Raw genomic sequence first — 17655 nt, forward strand, 5'->3', positions numbered from 1 at the left:
AGTAGAGAGACTTCAAATCCATCATACAAATACCCCACAAACTGTATAAAGCTGAAGACCTAAAGATCTGAAGTCAAACTAGACAGCTGAATAATGCAGTCTGTCCCAGTCTTTTTCTTTCAGGACAGAGGCCTTCAGAGTCCTACCTTACAAGAGCCAGACCGTATGAGAGGATAAGCTCATGTGATTTCAATCTACCAGATGAATCCAAGACCTTGCAACGAATCAGTTCAGCAGTGCAATCCACTGCAAGAGGCATTTTAGGGCCATACCTAGAGAAGAAAAAAAAGCATGAGCTGTCTCACAAGGCTATACCCCTGCCCTCAAGAAAAGGATTTCTTTCTTGGTGATACATATCATGTTTTATAGTAGTAGGAAGCCTTGAAGGTCTGTGTACAGAAAGACAGTAAGACTCCTTCCAGAATGTTTTTATTTTTAATGGTGTTTATGTAGCTACTTCTAAACAAACATTAAATAAATTCTTACTGATGTGCTGGGTACATATTCTAAAAGTATGAAACTGCAATAACTGAACTGGACTCCTTTATGGATGCAGTGGGGGGAACACAAATAGAAGAAGGTAATGTGGGGTACACCGGGTTGCACTCAAGAGCAGCACAATCTGAACAGAAACCAGTCTATGAAGTGGAGGGGACGCACGGCTTCTGCCTTCCCTGGCAGCCCTGGACCCGACTATTACAGCACTATCTATACGTGTCTGGAAGCTCCGGCATGAAGAAGGCACCCTGCAGGACGAAGCCCCCATGATGCGCACGCAACCGCAGCCTCCTTCACAGACACAGCGCACGATGCCGGGACCAGCCAGGTGTGGAGCCGGCAGGGCGGACTTCAGGCTCACAGAAACACACACCCCCCCCCTCCATCCCCGCCGGAACGCGGCCCGTACCGGCTCTTCCAGGCCGACACCCGATCCAGCGCCTCCTGCTGCAGCCGGCTGTCTCCGCAGTACAGCCCCACCATCACCTGATCCCATTCCGCCCTTCCCCTCCACGCCACCACAGTTCGCAGCGGCTTCAGCCGCTTACGGGGTGGGGAAAAAGACCGTCGGCCGCGGCGACACGCGATCCCGGAGCTGCCCGCCATGGCGCGGCTGCGGCCCATCCCCCGCGCCGAGCTTCCGCTCCTACGGGTGTCGCTTCCGGGCGGGGGGCGCGGCGGGGAGCTGTGTGGGTCGCGCTGGGACTTTGCACACATGCGTACACGTTGCAGGGCCCTACGTTCCCACTGCCCTGTAAATGCCTGTAGGACTGACTGAGAAGGAGGGCTGGCATTTTGGGAAACACAGGAGCCACAGCGACATCCTGTTGCTGACTGAAGCTGAATAACAGAGGAGCCCTGGGGTGGAGATGAACAGACTGATAACTGGTGCTTCATAGTGCTGGCATAAGAAAGCATTTCAACTGGAGAGTTTACCGGCAGTTTAAGATCTGGCCTATGCTTGAAAAAACTTTTCACTCTGTGAGTGTTAAGGTAATAACAATAGATGCAGAGGTGTGCTGCTTTCCCCAGCTTAGGAAATGGTCTGTAGTGTTAATCATAGGCCATAATCCCATTTTAAAAATCCATGTCAAACCTTCTGGAGCGGTTACCTGCTACTGGCTGCACATTTAAGAGGTGCTTCAGTGTTTGTTTGTTGTCTGCAGCACTTCTCTCTGTGTTTAGCCAGCCCCTCTGTTGTACACCCATCTTTCAGTAGATGTTCCATAGGAGAGGTTTTCTACTTTCACTGCTGCCCCCAGGAGAGGGTGCTCTCTAAGCATGTACAGCAGGCTCATTTCTGCACAGGAAGCATAGTGTGAACGTCAGAATGGGGTCATTTCTATGCACTATAACTCCACATAGGTCCTAATGTACCTCCTGTCATGTCAGTTAGTATCTGCTCTTATTTGTCATGAAACCAGTATTTACAGCTGCAATGTTAAGGCAAAGTCAGTGTACTAATACATAGAGATTGTTGTAGTTCTGTTGGATCTACTCTTGCTGAGAACTTGGCACTGGTTTTCATGGAGAATGAATGTATATCTGAAGACCAGCTCAAAAAACCTTCATGGAGTTAGGTTTCAGTGCCTTGCACATTATCTTGGTAATGTAGGTGTTGTGTTGTTCCTGAGGAAACAGTCTCACTTTGTGTAAGCTGAAATGCTATATATACGTGGAGATTATACAATTAGATTACAGAACAATGTAATAAATGACAATTCCATTTGGAGAATGAACATCTGGCCAATTTACAAAGTACTGAAATCAGAAACTTTGGATAAATGGCATTCTGCATTTTAGTAACACAGAAATACCGTGTGCCCCGGTGGCGCAAGTGGTAGGAATGCCGCTTTGCAACACCGGGGCCCGGGTTTGAATCCCCTGTGGCGCAAGTGGTAGAAGTGTCACTCTGCTACACAGGAGGCTCGAATCCCGGGGGTTGGACTCGATGATCTCTAAGGTCCCTTCCAACCTACACGAGACTGTGATACTATGATACTATGAAATCATAAAACTATTTCAGCTCCAGGCTAAGAATCTGAAGGCTTGGAGAATTGACATCTTGGGGCTGAGAGTAAGTGGTCATTAAAAACCTATTTAAGTAATAATTGTCATCTGTGGGGAAAATAAAGAAGGCAACTAGTGACTGTCCTGAAGGAGACTCAGAAGTCTTTAAGGCTGCCCTAATCTATAGAGTATGCTTCAGCTGTTCCACAAAGCAAAGAGAAATTTCTAAAGGATTGGATCTGTTTTGAGTTTTTTTGATCAAAGATCTACTATTTCTAAATGTGTTAGATGCATCCATGGTGCTCTAAGACAGATGCTATAATCTAGGCTGATTTTGCTGTCTCAGCCTTTTTGGTTTTCCATTTGGGAGATTTCTCAGCCTTATTCAAATTCTAGTTCTTGTGAGTGAGATAAGAGGAGAGGAGAGATGCAGAGGAAGGAGAAAGAACACTGTTGCATCAGCTAAGATTCCATGACTTCTATCAGTTGGGACAACTGTGGCCTCAGGTAAGCTATGCGTTTTCTGTCTTCATTCCTATTAGCTATGCTTGAGGCGTGGCTAACCACTTAGAGACTCAGCAGGTATAAATGGATATACCACTTATGATCAAGCAAGCACCAAAGAAATATCATTTGGGCTAAGGAGAACTCATGTTAGGGTTAAGACAGTAAATCCTACTACAAGACAGTGACTGGGAGTTGGATTTCTCTCATTTTGGAGTTATGCACTCCTAAGTCTGAACACAATGTTCTGTTTTCAAAGGAAGCAGTAGTTTCCTTACTTAACAGTTTATTTCCTAGAAACAGGCTTATGATCTACTAAAGGATTTCATAGAGAGGATGCCTATGTGGGATCAGGGGATGTCCTTTCTGCTGCTTTCTGGCTGTAGACACAGGAATTCACAGCTAACACACACTAAAAAGGCATACACAGAGAATAAAGGTTTTAGCGCGAAAAGCAACCTGTGTAAATCTGTGACAGCTGCTGAAGGTGTCAGAGAAGCTCTTTATCAGCAAGAGTGGCTAAATGTAAGACTCGTGTCAGGATCTTCATGTAGTTTGAGCCATTACATTCTGATGTTATGGAAAACTGAGAGATGGGAAGAACTGAAGAAATAAGAGACAGGGTTCCTGTGGGTCTATGCTTCTTGGAGCAAGGTGAGTCTGTGTACAGTCTACTAAAAGACTGGTTAGAAATTTGTGTGCTCTGCTGCTCCAGTCTTTGTTTCTGTTTGTTAAAAACACCACGGACCTGTTAGCAGTAAAGAATCCAGTCTTCTTCTGAATCAGCACAAATTCTGCTTGCTCAGTGACATCCTATTGCAGGCTAAGTGCATTGTGTGCTAAATCTTCATCCTGGACTGCCTTTTCAGTTTCATGAGGTACTTCAGATACATATACAGTCTGGGAGAAGAACTTGAAAGTAGTCTTGCTGATTAGGACTTGGGGTTCTGGTAGAGGAAAGTCTTAACGTGATCTTGTAGTGTGCTTCTGCAGCCTGGAAGGCCAACATTATCCTTGGCTGTATCAACAGAGGTGGCAGCAGAGTGAGGGAGGGGATCATCCCACTCTGCTCTGCTCTTATGAGGCCCCATGCAGAATACTGCACTCAGGTCTGAGGCCCCCAGCACAGGAAAGATGTGGAGCTTTTGGAGAGGGTCCAGAGGAAGGCAGTGAAGATGTTCAGAGGGCTGGAGCCCCTGTCCTATAAAGCCAGCTGAGAGAGCTAGGCTTCTTCACTTGGAGAAGAAAGTACTCTGGGGAGACTTCATTGCAGGCTTCCAGTATTTAAGAGGGGATTATAAACAGGAGGGAAACTTTTTGCATGGTAGTGTAAAAGTTTGAGACTGAATGGGTACAAGTCTATGGGGCCGGATGGTGTGCATCCTAGGGTCCTGAAGGAGCTGGCTGAGGTGGTTGCCGAGCCGCTCTCCATCATATTTGAGAAGTTGTGGCTGTCAGGTGAGGTCCCAGATGACTGGAGGAAGGGTCACGTCACTCCCATATACAAGAAGGGGAGCAGGGAGGACCTGGGGAACTACAGGCCGGTGAGTTTCACCTCCGTGCCCAGGAAGATCATGGAACAGATCCTCCTGGACAACATGCTGGATCACATGAGGAATGAGCGTGTGATCCAAGACAGCCAGCACGGCTTCACCAGGGGAAGGTCATGCTTAACCAATCTTGTGGCCTTCTATGATGGAGTAACGGCGCCCATTGACAAAGGGAAGGCGACTGATGTCACTTACCTGGGCTTGAGCAAGGCCTTTTACGTGGTGCCCCAGCACATCCTCATCTCCAAATTGGAGGGATGTGGTTTTGATGGGCGGACAACTCGATGGATAAGCAATTGGTTGAAAGGCCTCAGACAGAGGGTGGTGGTCAATGGCTCTATGTCCAGGTGGAGGCCAGTAACAAGTGGTGTCCCCCAAGGGTCTGTCTTGGGACCGGTGCTCTTTAATATCTTTATTAATGACATCGATGAGGGAATGGAGTGCACCCTCAGCAAGTTTGCTGATGACACCAAGCTGAGTGGTGCGGTTGATTTGGAGGGAGGAAGGTATGCCATTCAGAGGGACCTCAACAGACTTGAAAGATGGGCCTGGGTGAACTTAATGAGGTTCAACATGGCAAAGTGCAAGGTTTTGCACTTGGGCCGGAAGAACCCCAGGCACCTGTACAGGCTGGGAGGAGTGGTCCTTGAGAGCAGCTCGGTAGAGAAGGACCTGGGGGTCCTGATGGACAAAAGACTCAACATGAGCCAGCAGTGCGCTCTGGCAGCCCGGAAAGCAAATGGGATCCTGGGCACCATCAGGAGAGGGGTGGCCAGCAGGGACAGGGAGGTGATTGTCCCTCTCTGCTCTTGTGAGGCCCCATCTGGAGTACTGTGTCCAGGTATGGAGCCCTCAGCAAAAGAAAGACGTGGAGCTGTTGAAAAGGGTCCAGAGGATAGCGACAAAGATGATCAGGGGGCTGGAGCACTTCCCCTATGAAGACAGACTGAGGGAGCTAGGCTTGTTCAGCCTGGAGAAAAGAAGGCTGCAGGGTGACCTCATTGCAGCCTTCCAGTACCTGAAGGGAACCTATATCCAAGAGGGGAGTAAACTCTTCTAAAGGACTGATAATGCCAGGACAAGGGGAAATGGATTTAAGTTGAAAGAGGGTAGATTTAGGTTGGATGTTAGGGGGAAGTTCTTTACTAGGAGAGTGGTGAGGTACTGGAACAGGCTGCCCAGGGAGGTTGTGGATGCCCCATCTTTCAAGGTGTTCAAGGCCAGGTTGGATGGGGCCCTGGGCAATCTGATCTAGTAACCTGGTGACCCTGCCAGGCAGGGGGGTTGGAACTTCATGATCCTTGAAGTCCCTTCCAACCTGGGTCATTCTGTGATTCTTTGATTCTGTAAAAGGCAGTGATAAGGCAAGGGATAATGATTTTAAAGGGAAGGAGGAGAAGATTTATATTAGATATCAGGAAGATGTGGTGAAGTGCTGGAACAGGTTGCCTTGGGAGGCTGTGGATGCCCTATATCTGGAAGTGTTCAAGGCCAGGCTGGATGGGGCCCTGGGCAATCTGATCTAGTGCTTGATCTAGCACTAAATGACCTTTGAGGTTCCTTTCAACCCAGGGCATCCTATGATTAATCTTGTGAGAGTGTGTAGAAAGGATACTCCAGCTTATATTGAGGTATGCTGCTTTTAAGCATCTTCCTCTTCAGTGAACTTCTTTAATATTTGCTGTTCTTCTCACCTCACAGTTTCTTTCACATTGTTGTAAATGACCTGTCTCTTCTATCTCTTTGTATATCCTCCTTCAACTCCAGCCATCCTAGTACACATTCTAGAGATGGCCACCCTGTGTGTCTCCTTCATGTCCCACAGCTCAAAACTGTTTTTTGAGCTCTGCTAGCCCACTGCAGTGGCAATGAGCCTGAAGAATACATTCATGTCATATTTTTCAGGGAAACACAAACTGCCCAAAAGCTGGTAAGCCTAGCAGAGATACTAGTTTTTCTTGTAGAAAATCCTACCATACAGAAAACTCCCTTGTAAATTCCTAATTCTTCTATCATTTTTAGCGAGCTGGAACGGATGGGATATATAAGATTTGTGTACATCCCTGGTCCAAGCAATGCTTTAAATTCTGCCCAAACCAAACACTCTCAAGGACCTCCTGTTAAGAATCAATGTGGGTGTCACACTGTGGTATGGACTCTGGGCACAGGTAATTTGCATTCTTCCTCTGACCCAAACTTGGAAATGTGGTCTCCTCTTCCTTGGAGTCCATCAGCCTATTCAGTATATTTTCAATCCCACCTGTGTGGCACAGTTTCTGCAGCCAGAGCAAAATGTTGCTGAGATTTGATGTGTGATTCACCTGTACTGGGGAAGGGTGTATCCTCTAGTGCCTCATCAGGCCAAGTTTTTGGGCTGCTGTACTAACACAGCATGTGTATGGCCAGGGGCAGGGGTTGACAATTTGCTGTTTGTGAGTGATAATGGGAGAGACATCCCTTCAAAATATGCCTTTCTATCTCTCTACCCTGCTTGCCTTTTTTTCTCCTTCAGTGTTGTCACCTTGTAGTATTTTAATCAGAGGAAGCAGATATACCAAGGAAGTCAATGGTGGGGGTGAGGCAGGGAGGGGGAAACAAGAGGAAAATCACATCACAGCCCAGTTTGCCAGTATAAACACTCGATGATTTCCTGTTATTGTAGCCTAAAATGTACTGTGACATCACTTCCGGACCTCCCAGAATCACCCAGAAGGAGGAAAAGTCAGCATTCCCAGCCCACCCCCAGCGTGATTCCAGGGGATTCAGACCCTATAAGGCAGTGAAGCTCTGTGAGCAGTGAAGATTGAGTTTTGAAAGATTTCTTGTTCTTGGTGATGTGGGGATTTCACAAACAGGAAGAACTGCTTTTACTTTTCCTAAAGAGGAACCGTTTATACCTCATGATACATCGATGCCTGGAACTGGGCTCGCTTTAAAGTAGAGCGGAAATGTAAGAAATGCTCTTAGCAGAGGACAAGCAGAGGTAAGCTCTCCCCCTAATCATGCCAGCTATTTGTTCCAGACATCCTCTTTTTACAGTACTCACTTCTAGTTCCACTCCACAAACAGCGTAATTAAGTCAAAAAGCTGTAGATAATATAGAGTGGTCCAATATGATATTAAATTGATAATTCTGAGTAATAATTCTAGTCCCAAATGTGGCACAGCCTGCCAGTGAAACGTTCTTCCTCCTTTCCTGTGTACTACATCAGAAGACATTCGTCTGGAAAATGAAGAGCTGAGCTATTCTGAGCTCAGATACATGAACTGTCCTGGGATTTGACTCAACCAGTCAGATTTGTGTCTCAGTTACAGTTAATCCTGATTCACTGTTCTCAGTTTGTGCCATAGCTTTTCTGGGAGGGATAAAAGTTGGCTGAATCCACACCCACCCTTCAGCCGCACTTTGTGACCAGCCATTCAGGCAGACCACTGTTGGATACCTGAGATTTTTTTTCTTCATCATCAGAGTAACAAACTTCAGCAGTATGGTACTGTAACTGTAGTTATTTGGACTCAGACCATCCTGTCTGCCAAATGCTTTGCAAACATGAATACAAGGTAATATTTTCTTCCCCAAACAGGAGAAATTACTATCTTCACTTGAAATGTAAACAGACTGAGGCACTGACATTGAACAAAAACCACCTTTTAAAATGGAACTTATTCTCCTTATTCTCTTCACTTGGTTTTATACTAATCCTATATACCTAAACATTGTCAGCAAATTGAATTTGATCACAAAGTAGATTTTAATGGTCTGAAGAAAGTCAGTCAGGAGAAAAATGATTTTAAAAAAAGTCTAGTAAATAAAACATGCTTGGGGTTTGACATCAAAATAAACAGAATGGTCTTGCAGTTTACTGGATGAATGTAACAGGCATGTGTAAGTTTTGCTGTTATTACTTGACCTTGGATTTACTGGAATACAAAAGGGAGTTGTCCCATTTCTGCTATTTTGGGTAGGAGAACCAGGCCATTCAGTTCTTTGCCATGCTGAGTTCCTTTCAAAGCTATTTATATAAGATGATTATCACTCATTGAGTAGTTTACTCTTCATTGCCAGCATCGCCCATTTGCATTGCTGGGAATTTAAGTTTATGCACAACTAATGCAGAACCCTGCATCCACTGAAATCAAGACCTAGGAACCTTAATGTAAGTACCAGGAAAGCAAATTACTCAGGTATCATTGACATGGCTATGGAGTATTGAAGCCCTGATTTCTATAATTCTGCATCTCATCTGAGGGCTGAGGCTTGTGTGTTCTTGGCAGAAGAGGTAAGGAAAGGTGCTCTTTCTGAGCACTGAATTTACCAGATCTAATGTGCAATTATTCTGGCTTTGGGATTTTTGTTGATATGCATTAAAAAGATATGGCCTACCAAATAGCAGAGGAGCCAGCAGCAGGGATGAGTACCTGATGACAGATGAATTATTGCTGTTATGCATTTGTAGGTATCTGATATGTTTGGTGTGGTGTAAATATTCATCAAGATGTTATGTTCTGCATTTCTAGGGTGTCGATCCCTTCTGTGCAATTATACAATAGCACAGTTATACAGTCTATAGGTAAACAGAGGTTAAACAGATGTTTTGTATGAAAAATTATCATGATAGAAAGATAATCTATGGTAAATGGAAAATGCTGACTGATGTTGAAGGTTCGCAGTAAACTCCACGAAGGAGAGATCTCCAGAGAAAGAGATCCTGCCTTAGTGGTAGTCTGCCCTTACATGGGATCTGGGAGAGGTAGAGCCAAGCTCCAACCCATTTGGTAGCACAGCTGAATTACCTTCACCTGTGCTCCCACAGCTAATTCATTGCTTGCCTCAGCTGGATCACCAGAGGTTCAGGCTGTGATCAACAGTTTCCCATACACCCTCTCATGCAAGAAAAGATGGTGCTATGTCAGTATGTTCTCTGTTCCCATGGCACAGGATTGACTTGCTCATGCAATGCTGCTCTTCACTTTGTGTATTCACCGCAGTCTAATTCTGTTCTCTGTGGAGAAATGGGTTTAATTAGTTATCTCAATTCTTCAATCCTTGGATGAAAAGGATCCTTTATCCTGCCTTGCTGTGCTGCCACATCTTTTTTTCTGTCAAAAGCAAAGTAGCGTTTTGGCTCAAATATGAACCTTCATTTATTGCTTGTATTTTGTGAAGCAATGTGTGCATATCTAATGTTCTGCAGCCTTTCAGGTGTTCACAAAGCTAGTCAGTGCTAGTTGACATGGAGGCCCATTGTAATCCTGTTTTCCCTTCCCATTATTCTATAAGAGGAAACAAGAAAACTTCCTGCAGGTATGGAGGTGAAAGGAGGTTATTTATTTCTGTAATACACAGCTCTTCCATGCATCAGCAATCAAAGCAGGCAACTCTGTAAATCTCATCTGGGTACACAGCTATTCGTGTGTTGTTTTCTCCCATTATTCTTATGCTGGTATTGCCAGCAGCTCTCTTTGTGGAACAATCTACAGCAAATTCAGCTTGCTTTAGCAGAGGATGTTGGAGTAGATGTTCTCTTAAGGTCCCTTTCAACCAGTGTGATTCAGGGAATGCCAGCAGACAAAATAAAGGCTAATGTGTTATGGTTGCTGCTCTCCTTATTGTTGATTTTTATTTTTAATTATTTTTTCATAAACAAAAAGGGGTAAAAAAAATGGCTCTGCTGTGCAGTTTTAACCTTGCTGGTGTGAATCCTGAGGAAACATGCAGCATGGGTGTGAGATGAGGGAAACCCTATCATCACAGCTGCCAAAAGCAAAATGAGACCTTTGATGTTTCCTAGCTCTTTGTGTATAAACTGAAGCAGAAGGCAGAAAGATGTCACAGTGGAGGAGGACCAACACAACGTGCTATTGCTGTGTCTTTGCTCAGCTCCTACAGAACACAATGGAAAACTTCTGATGAACGATTTGGAGAGTCAAAGGTAAATTATTATTATTATTTTTTGTGGTTTTTTGCTGCTTTTATCAGATGCAGGTCTTAACCTGAAGTGTCTTTTTATATCTGTAATGCTGATACATGTCTCATACTGATATGGATGAATGAATATGATGATGAAATGATTCAGAAGCCAAACCTCATGGTTTATGAAACATAAAAATAGGAGTATGATTTAAAGTACTAAAATATGGTCAGTATTGTGGACCAGTCCTTTGGTGAGAATATCTTATACAGTGTAAAGTTTAGAACTAAACCTTCTTTCACAGGAGTGTTTAAGCACTTCCAGAGATATGGAGCTAAGTCTTCTATTATTTTAACATTGACGTTCATTGTAGTGAAGTAAAGCAATATTGCCAGTGTTTATGATTTAGCTTTGAGGATTTTAATATCCACAGCTTTTTTTTTTTTTTTTTTTTTTAAATGAACCTGAGGTCCTGGAACTGGGTATGTGTGGGTGTATATACATATTTTTTAAGTCTACAATGGTAAGAATAATGAAGATAATTACTTCAAACATGAAAATAGTGATTTGGGTGCAGCTAGGGAGCAAAAAATCTCAAACTCATTCTCTAGTTCACAGTGTGTTTCAAAACATGTACGTTTTTTCCTTACTTTGGATGTCCTGCTATGAGTGACACGAAGAGAAGCTAGGGAGTTCACACAAGCATCCGATCAAGCTCCTTCCAGCAAACTGGGTGTCTGCTGATTCCAATTAGGTGCTCCTCTGGTAGCTGTCAACAGAGGAAATCAAGTGTTGTCTGGTAGTCTTAGAGCTCTGTGAGGCAAGTTGCTTTTTCCCTGCAGAGACAAAGACTTCAGCACCCTGAACTATGAGGCCCCACTCATATGGCCAGTAATTGGTGCTGTAGGAAATTGCTGCACCCTGTTTATCCCCACCATCTCTCTGAAACAATGGCACTGTGAGTACAGGGAGGCTCGCTGACAGGTTAGTGAAGCCTTGTGCTGTGATTCAGGGAAGAGGCAGCTTGACCCATGCCCTGCTGCTTCTCTCTCAGCATTCAGAAATCCAGAAGGTCCATTCACAGACAAAAGTTTGATACGTTGAGACTCAGCCCTGGGAGTGCCAGAAGGCTGTTTAACTCATTGGCTTCAGTGAGGACTTCTGATATTTCATGTGCTCTTGAGGATCCATCTTTTCTGCTTAATGATTAGCTGTATACTGAGAAAGAATTGTTCACAAAGAGGGAATTTGGTATGCTGATTGCTGTGTGGTTTCTAAAATAGAATGGTATGGAGGACTTCTGTATTTTCAAAGCACTGTACAACCTTCATAGAATCAGTTGAGTTAGAAGGAACCCTTAAAAGTCACCTAGTGCAACTCCCCTGCAATGAAGAGGGACATCTGCAGCAGTGTACAAATCCTCCCTGCCCCCAGGATTGCTGAGTATGGATGTTTCTGTTCATGAAGGGAAAAGTCATCTAGGCTTGGAAGTAGTCTTAAAATATGTTTAGGATTGGAAGATCTGGTTTGACGCTGGGAGCTTTTTTGTAGTTTTAACTCAGGGAATTTTATAAAAACAAAAAACAAAAAACCAAAACAAACAAAACAAGACAAGAAACTTCAAAACCAGAAATTAGTTGCGTGAGAGGAAAAAACTGCAAGACAAAGGAAAAACCTTATGGCTGTTTTGGACATATAAGCTTGTAGTCCCCATGAAGATAGAAGAATTCTCCTGAAAAACAGTAGGCATTACTGGGATGGAGTATTTGCTTTTCTGTGTGTATGGGAAATAAAACATCTTTATATTAGCCACCCTTATACTGTGTCTATTGCTGAATGGCAGTCAGTTAGGACAGAGAATATCTAATAACATTGTATATATGCATGCATCCATTCATCTACTTACTTATCCATATGTTATCTACATATCTATCCATTTACCCACCTATCCATCCCTGTTTTTAATGACCAACTGTCCCTCTCTGTATTTTAAGAACAGAGATGGAATGGCAAGGGAGTGCTTTGTGAAAACCTAGGAAATACAAATTATGTTATCTGCTATGTCTGTGTCAAACTGGGGCTGTGTGGTGCATCACTGTGGAAAAAAGAAAGGACTGCATATACAGTACTGGGGGGAACCAGTACTGCCCAGGGGTGTCTGCCTCTCAGAGTCACGTAATCCTGACTTCAGATCACACCTTGTAGCATTAACAGGGTGGGAGGGAGTTCCCTTCACTTGTGAGCGAGCTGGGTGGGAAAGGTATTGTGAACACTTCAGATTATACTCCAGCCCAAGGAATCTCCTGCACAATGATGCACTGTTTTTTACAATTAATTAATTGTCTATTTGCTTTGAGGCTGCTCGATATCCTAGCACAGAAGCAGCAGTAATACTTACCTAGACAACATTGCCTTCTGTCACGGATTGATTCTCACTTGGAAGAAAAGAAGAAAAAAACACAACAATTCAAGTAGGAGCCAAAAATAATGTCTCCTGTATATAGCATTCCTGCACTGGAATAAAAATGACTGGCAACTCCCTGTGTATTTTTATGACCTCCAAAAATAAATCTAAATCTCAGGAAAAAATGAATGATGCCACGGAAAGAACTGGTAAAGGGTGATTTGTCTGTAACGGTGCTGAGATCATCTTCTATATTATGTGTCACTAGCTGGAAACATGGGCCATTTTTCTCTCTCCTCTTTATTGCTAGGACTGAAGTGCATCAATTTTGATGAAGTTTCAGTACAGTGGGGAGAACTGATGTAATGTTCACATGAAAACTGAGAGTTCCCTCCTGCTCTGTGTGAACTGGATCACTGTGTCAATGAGGAACCCTGGAGTAGTAGGGAGAAGCTAGATTTATAAGCAGCAATACCAGCAAGTTTGTATGCGAGTGCTAACTTGTGGGTAAGATTTTTGGGGAAGCACATACATTCAAGGAGAAGAAGTTTTTTGTCCATGGATGAGGCTGTGGCATTTTGCAGAGGGGAGGAGAGATAAGGAGCCAACTCCAGAACTACAGGTTAACAATCAATGCAGCATTGGCCAGCCTGGCCCCCAGGTATGCCTTGGGTTTCCTGAGGCTGAGGACACTATTCTGTCTGTACTGGAGCTTGTCTGCCTTGAAGGTTACTGTCCCCACAGTAAATCTACATGTCTCCATGCTCCCCAGTTTAGTTCTACCAGCTGACATAGCCTAAAATTTGTTCTAATAAAAATGCTTAAACAAGTTCAATAGACAAACAGGTTGTTTTGACAGGTAAGCATGTCTACTTTAAGTAGTGAGGCTGTATAGGTGTAATTACAAAGTGAATGGATCACCAGAGGATATATAAGGAAGAAACTCGCAGTCAAGATAGATGCTCACTAGCATTAAGGCTTACCACAAAAGCTCCACACAGGAGCAATCTCCAGAAAGAGATACTACCTTAATGGTGGTTGGCCTTAAATGGGATCCAGGAGAGGTGGAGTCAGGCTCCACTCTTTCTGGGAGCACAGCTGAATTACCTTCACCTGTGCTCCTGCAGCTGACTGTCACTTGCCTCAGATGGGTTAATCAGAGGTTTAGGCTGTGATTAATAGTTTCCCATACAGTGGTGTAATAGGGTCGGATCTGGAAAACAAAACAGCTGCAGTTAAATATCTAACATGGACATGAAATGTTTCAGAGGGAGCTTATTTTGGAGACACTCTATTCTTGCCTTGTTAGCCAAATTATTGCTGCAGCTCATTAGATGTATTCTTGGATCACATCTTCTGGCCTATTTTCATCCAAAGGGAATTTAGTCTACCAATTATGAGGCTACAGCACAACAGGAAATGAAATGCAGTGAACAGGAAATTCACTTCAAAAAACAACTCCTGATCTGAACTAAAAAGTTAGTGTAGATGCAGCTTACTAATAGTCTGGTGGTTGAGTAACTGGTGATTCTCATGGGAGTTTTGTTTAGTGATGACGGGAGGGCTGAAAACTTCTTAATCCAGCTCAGTTACAGCCTACATACCATACAGGCCTGCAGCTGAATGCACGACATCTCAAACCACTGCCAACATCAGAAGCAAGGCTGCCTGAGCATTAACATGTAGCTTATTTACCAGCTACTGCTTCAGGACAGGTAATTCCTACTTATGATAGTTGATTCTGGAGGAATAACTGTGTTCCCTCTCCCACAATGGCTGTTAAATGGCTTATGAGTTGTAGTGGAAATGCTAAATTGTGGCTTGGAAGAGTGATTGAGCACCTGGTGGGAGCTCAGGTGCATGCAGACCCAGCCTGCATTTAAAGGTTGGCAGTGGAGGTGAGGGTATTTTGCTGGGGATCCTTGCATACGTGAGGCCTTCCAAAGGTAAGTATATTTTCTTTCTTTCTGTTTGCGTTCACAGCTGCTATATTTGGGCTTATCCATGTTTGCTGTAGTCTAATACTTTGCTACCCTTCTATTATTTCTATACTTTCCATTGCGTTGCATTATGTGAGAATAAAGGATGATGGGCTTGGGCTGGGAACATCCTAGGACATTTGATTGAGCCTTCCTGTGCATGTAAGAAGGCACTGAGCAGCTTTCTGGAGTCATGAGAGCATGAAATGGGATCATGAAGCAGATCATTTGTGTAAGAGGGCTTATGTTCTGCTGTCCCAGCTGGACCTAAAAGGGAAATGTGGACAAGGATAATTGCCCAAGAGACTAAGAGCTGCTTTTAAGTGTTCTTGAGAGCCCCAGGCTTCACTAAAATGCAGCTTTTGCTGAGAGCTGGTGACAAAAGCGAGCTCCTCTGCCACTTGCTCTCCAGCTCACTCAATCCTGCATGTACATACATAGCACTGGGGTTGTATCCTGCTGTCCCTGAGGTTACTGATAACCTTGATCAAGACCAGTGTAAGGGTCTATTATTCTCTTACTCTGAGTTTGAATTGTTCAAGTAAGCAAGGAAATTTTCAGGTTAGCAGGCTGCACCACCACTTCCTATAAAGAACAGAATGTACAAATTGATATGCTGTAATATTGAGAAGTTAAAATCCTGCCATACAGCAGTATTTGTGCACCTACAGAGTAAGTGGATCAGAGAGGCGCCTGAATGACTTTCCACTTGTTCTTGGCAACTGTGCAACATTAAGAAATTTAGATCTCTTGCTGTGCATGATGATATAAAGTACCAAGATGTGGAGAGTTAGACTCCTTGATTATCTACATCTATTATGCAAATTTCAGTTGGTGGTATTTCAACACGATCTGATAGTGATAAGACAAGAGGAAATGGTTTTAAACTAAAAGGGGAGTTTTAAGTTAGGTGTGAGGAGGAAATTCTTTCAGTGGTGAGACCCTGGCATAGGCTGTCCAGAGAAGTGTGGGCGCCCCATCCCTGGAGGTGCTCAAGGCTAGGCTGGATGCACTCTTTACACTGTCAGTCTCTAAATAAATAAAAATAAAAAAATCAGCAAACAATTATTTGCAATTAAAAGTTCAGAAACTGTGTATAAATGTTTACTAACAAACAATTAACAGGAAGTATAGCATCTGCACTGTTGCCTGAAACCTGAACATGAAAATTTTGTCTGTACTTCTAGGAGAGCCAATATGATTACATTAATTTTATAGCTGGGCTAATAAAAAGAGAAAGCATTCAGTCAGCCAAAAAACAAAACAAAACAAAAAACACCATTTCAACAAGCTGATTTTTCTTAGGATGGAATTTGTGAATTTTCAGTGTCTCAGGTACTTTTACTTTGTTCAGGGAGAAACAAAAATTGGTCATTTTCATATGAAGAAGAAACCAGTGACCTTTGAACAGTAGTGTAGGCAGATCCTGTGTAGATGGCAGCCACGGGGCTTACGAAGAGATGAGATTTGTTGTTGCTGTCACTGCAGAGCTCTCACTTTCCTGTTCACTGCTTTCTACTCCCATTAAATAAATAAATAATAATAATTAAAAACTCTTCATTTCCTCCTCCACACATTCTTTCTACAGCAACAAAGAATGACTGAGTGGTCAGATATTCTTCATATGCATTTTGAAGATTTTTTTCCATGGATGCTGGCATGACGATTGGGGAAATCTTTAATGAAGGCTTGGAGAATCATAGAATCCAGAATTATATGTGATTCTGGGGGGAGGAGAGGGGCGTGGAAGAAAAGAAGAATATGAATAAACAGTTTAAATCACCTCTTTTTTCATAATGTGTTTTTTGGAATAGATATCAACCTCGAGATAGAGCCTATTTTACTGCCATCTCAGTGTACTTGGTTTCTAACTAAAGGATTACTAATGGTCTCTGTGATTCAGAGTCTATTGCAAGTAACTTTTAATAATTGCTCTGATGTGAAGACAGTGAAAGTGATAATCAGAAGCTTGCAGAGTTAATTATCTTTCCTTTCCTGCATCAGCATCAAACATGCGCTTGTACTCAAACCTATTTTAGCTCCTCCAGGAGCCTTTTATGGGGAAGATAGTGGCTGACTTTGATTGTTAATCTCTGCATATCGGGCCCCTGGCTGGTGCCCAAGCTAGATCCAGATTAATCTCATAAATTACTCCTTATAGGAAACTGTGTCTGTGTGTATCTCTGCAAGGAGAGGATAGTCAAGAAAAAGAATTTACAAAAGAAATGTGAAATATTTGTCCTTCCACAGGTTTCTTTAAATCTGAGTTTAAAGCCCTTGTAGCCAATAAAAATTACAGCTCATTGTTTCACCCATCACTAAAATGGAAGGGAATACAGGATTTCCTCAAGCCCTTGCAAAAAATAAGAAATTGATAACCACTTAGTGAAGAGTTGATCATGATGTGAAGGCAATTAGCAGAGCTCTGGAGGACTGGACTCCAGTTGTAAGCTCTGAGTACTACAGAAACAGTGATGCAAGAATATCCTCTGAATAATCACCCAGAAAATAAAGCATGGGGGATGAAGATCTGGAGGAGGCACGATGTGTGTAGAGAGGGAGAATGAAATGCTTCAATAAATATTGCCTCTTTGAGATTCCTCAACTGATTATGACAACCTTGAAATAAATATCACTTGCCTTCTGTTTCTTAAGAAATGACTTTATAGATCAGCAGAATAATGGGTTAAAGCAGGAAAATGTATCTGTGACAGCTTCCCATGGTGATGAGAGATTAATTAGAACTGTAAATGTCTCTGACATCTTGTCACAGGAGTTGTTGTGCATCTTATGAAAGA

General features: G+C 43.2%; 1 protein-coding gene and 1 long non-coding RNA gene across 5 annotated transcripts in view; one reads left to right on the forward strand and one right to left on the reverse strand.

Moving 5' to 3' along the window:
- The window catches only part of LAS1L (LAS1 like ribosome biogenesis factor), a 29650-nt gene extending 28499 nt beyond the window's left edge, over positions 1-1151 (reverse strand). Inside the window, exons 1-2 of one of the 2 annotated variants that reach the window (XM_015860087.2) lie at positions 908-1151; positions 147-272 (exon numbers count right to left, since the gene is read on the reverse strand). In XM_015860087.2, the coding sequence (XP_015715573.1) occupies positions 147-272; positions 908-1122 (341 nt within the window). In that variant the 5' untranslated portion in view covers positions 1123-1151. The remainder of the gene's footprint in view (positions 1-146; positions 273-907) is intronic. The other variant, XM_015860089.2, reaches the window with a different exon arrangement.
- A 6282-nt stretch (positions 1152-7433) lies between these two features.
- LOC107312558 lies at positions 7434-16639 on the forward strand. Of its 3 annotated transcripts, none has more exons than XR_001554517.2 (3): positions 7434-7545; positions 10355-10495; positions 13189-16639. It is a non-coding gene; the product is annotated as an uncharacterized LOC107312558 (long non-coding RNA). The 3 variants fall into 3 exon arrangements; XR_001554516.2 differs by having other exon boundaries at positions 16446-16639; XR_004306929.1 differs by having other exon boundaries at positions 10355-16639.
- The last annotated feature ends 1016 nt before the right edge of the window (positions 16640-17655 follow it).

This window comes from Coturnix japonica, chromosome 4 (assembly GCF_001577835.2).
Source record: "Coturnix japonica isolate 7356 chromosome 4, Coturnix japonica 2.1, whole genome shotgun sequence".
NCBI classification, from domain to species: Eukaryota; Metazoa; Chordata; class Aves; order Galliformes; family Phasianidae; genus Coturnix; species Coturnix japonica.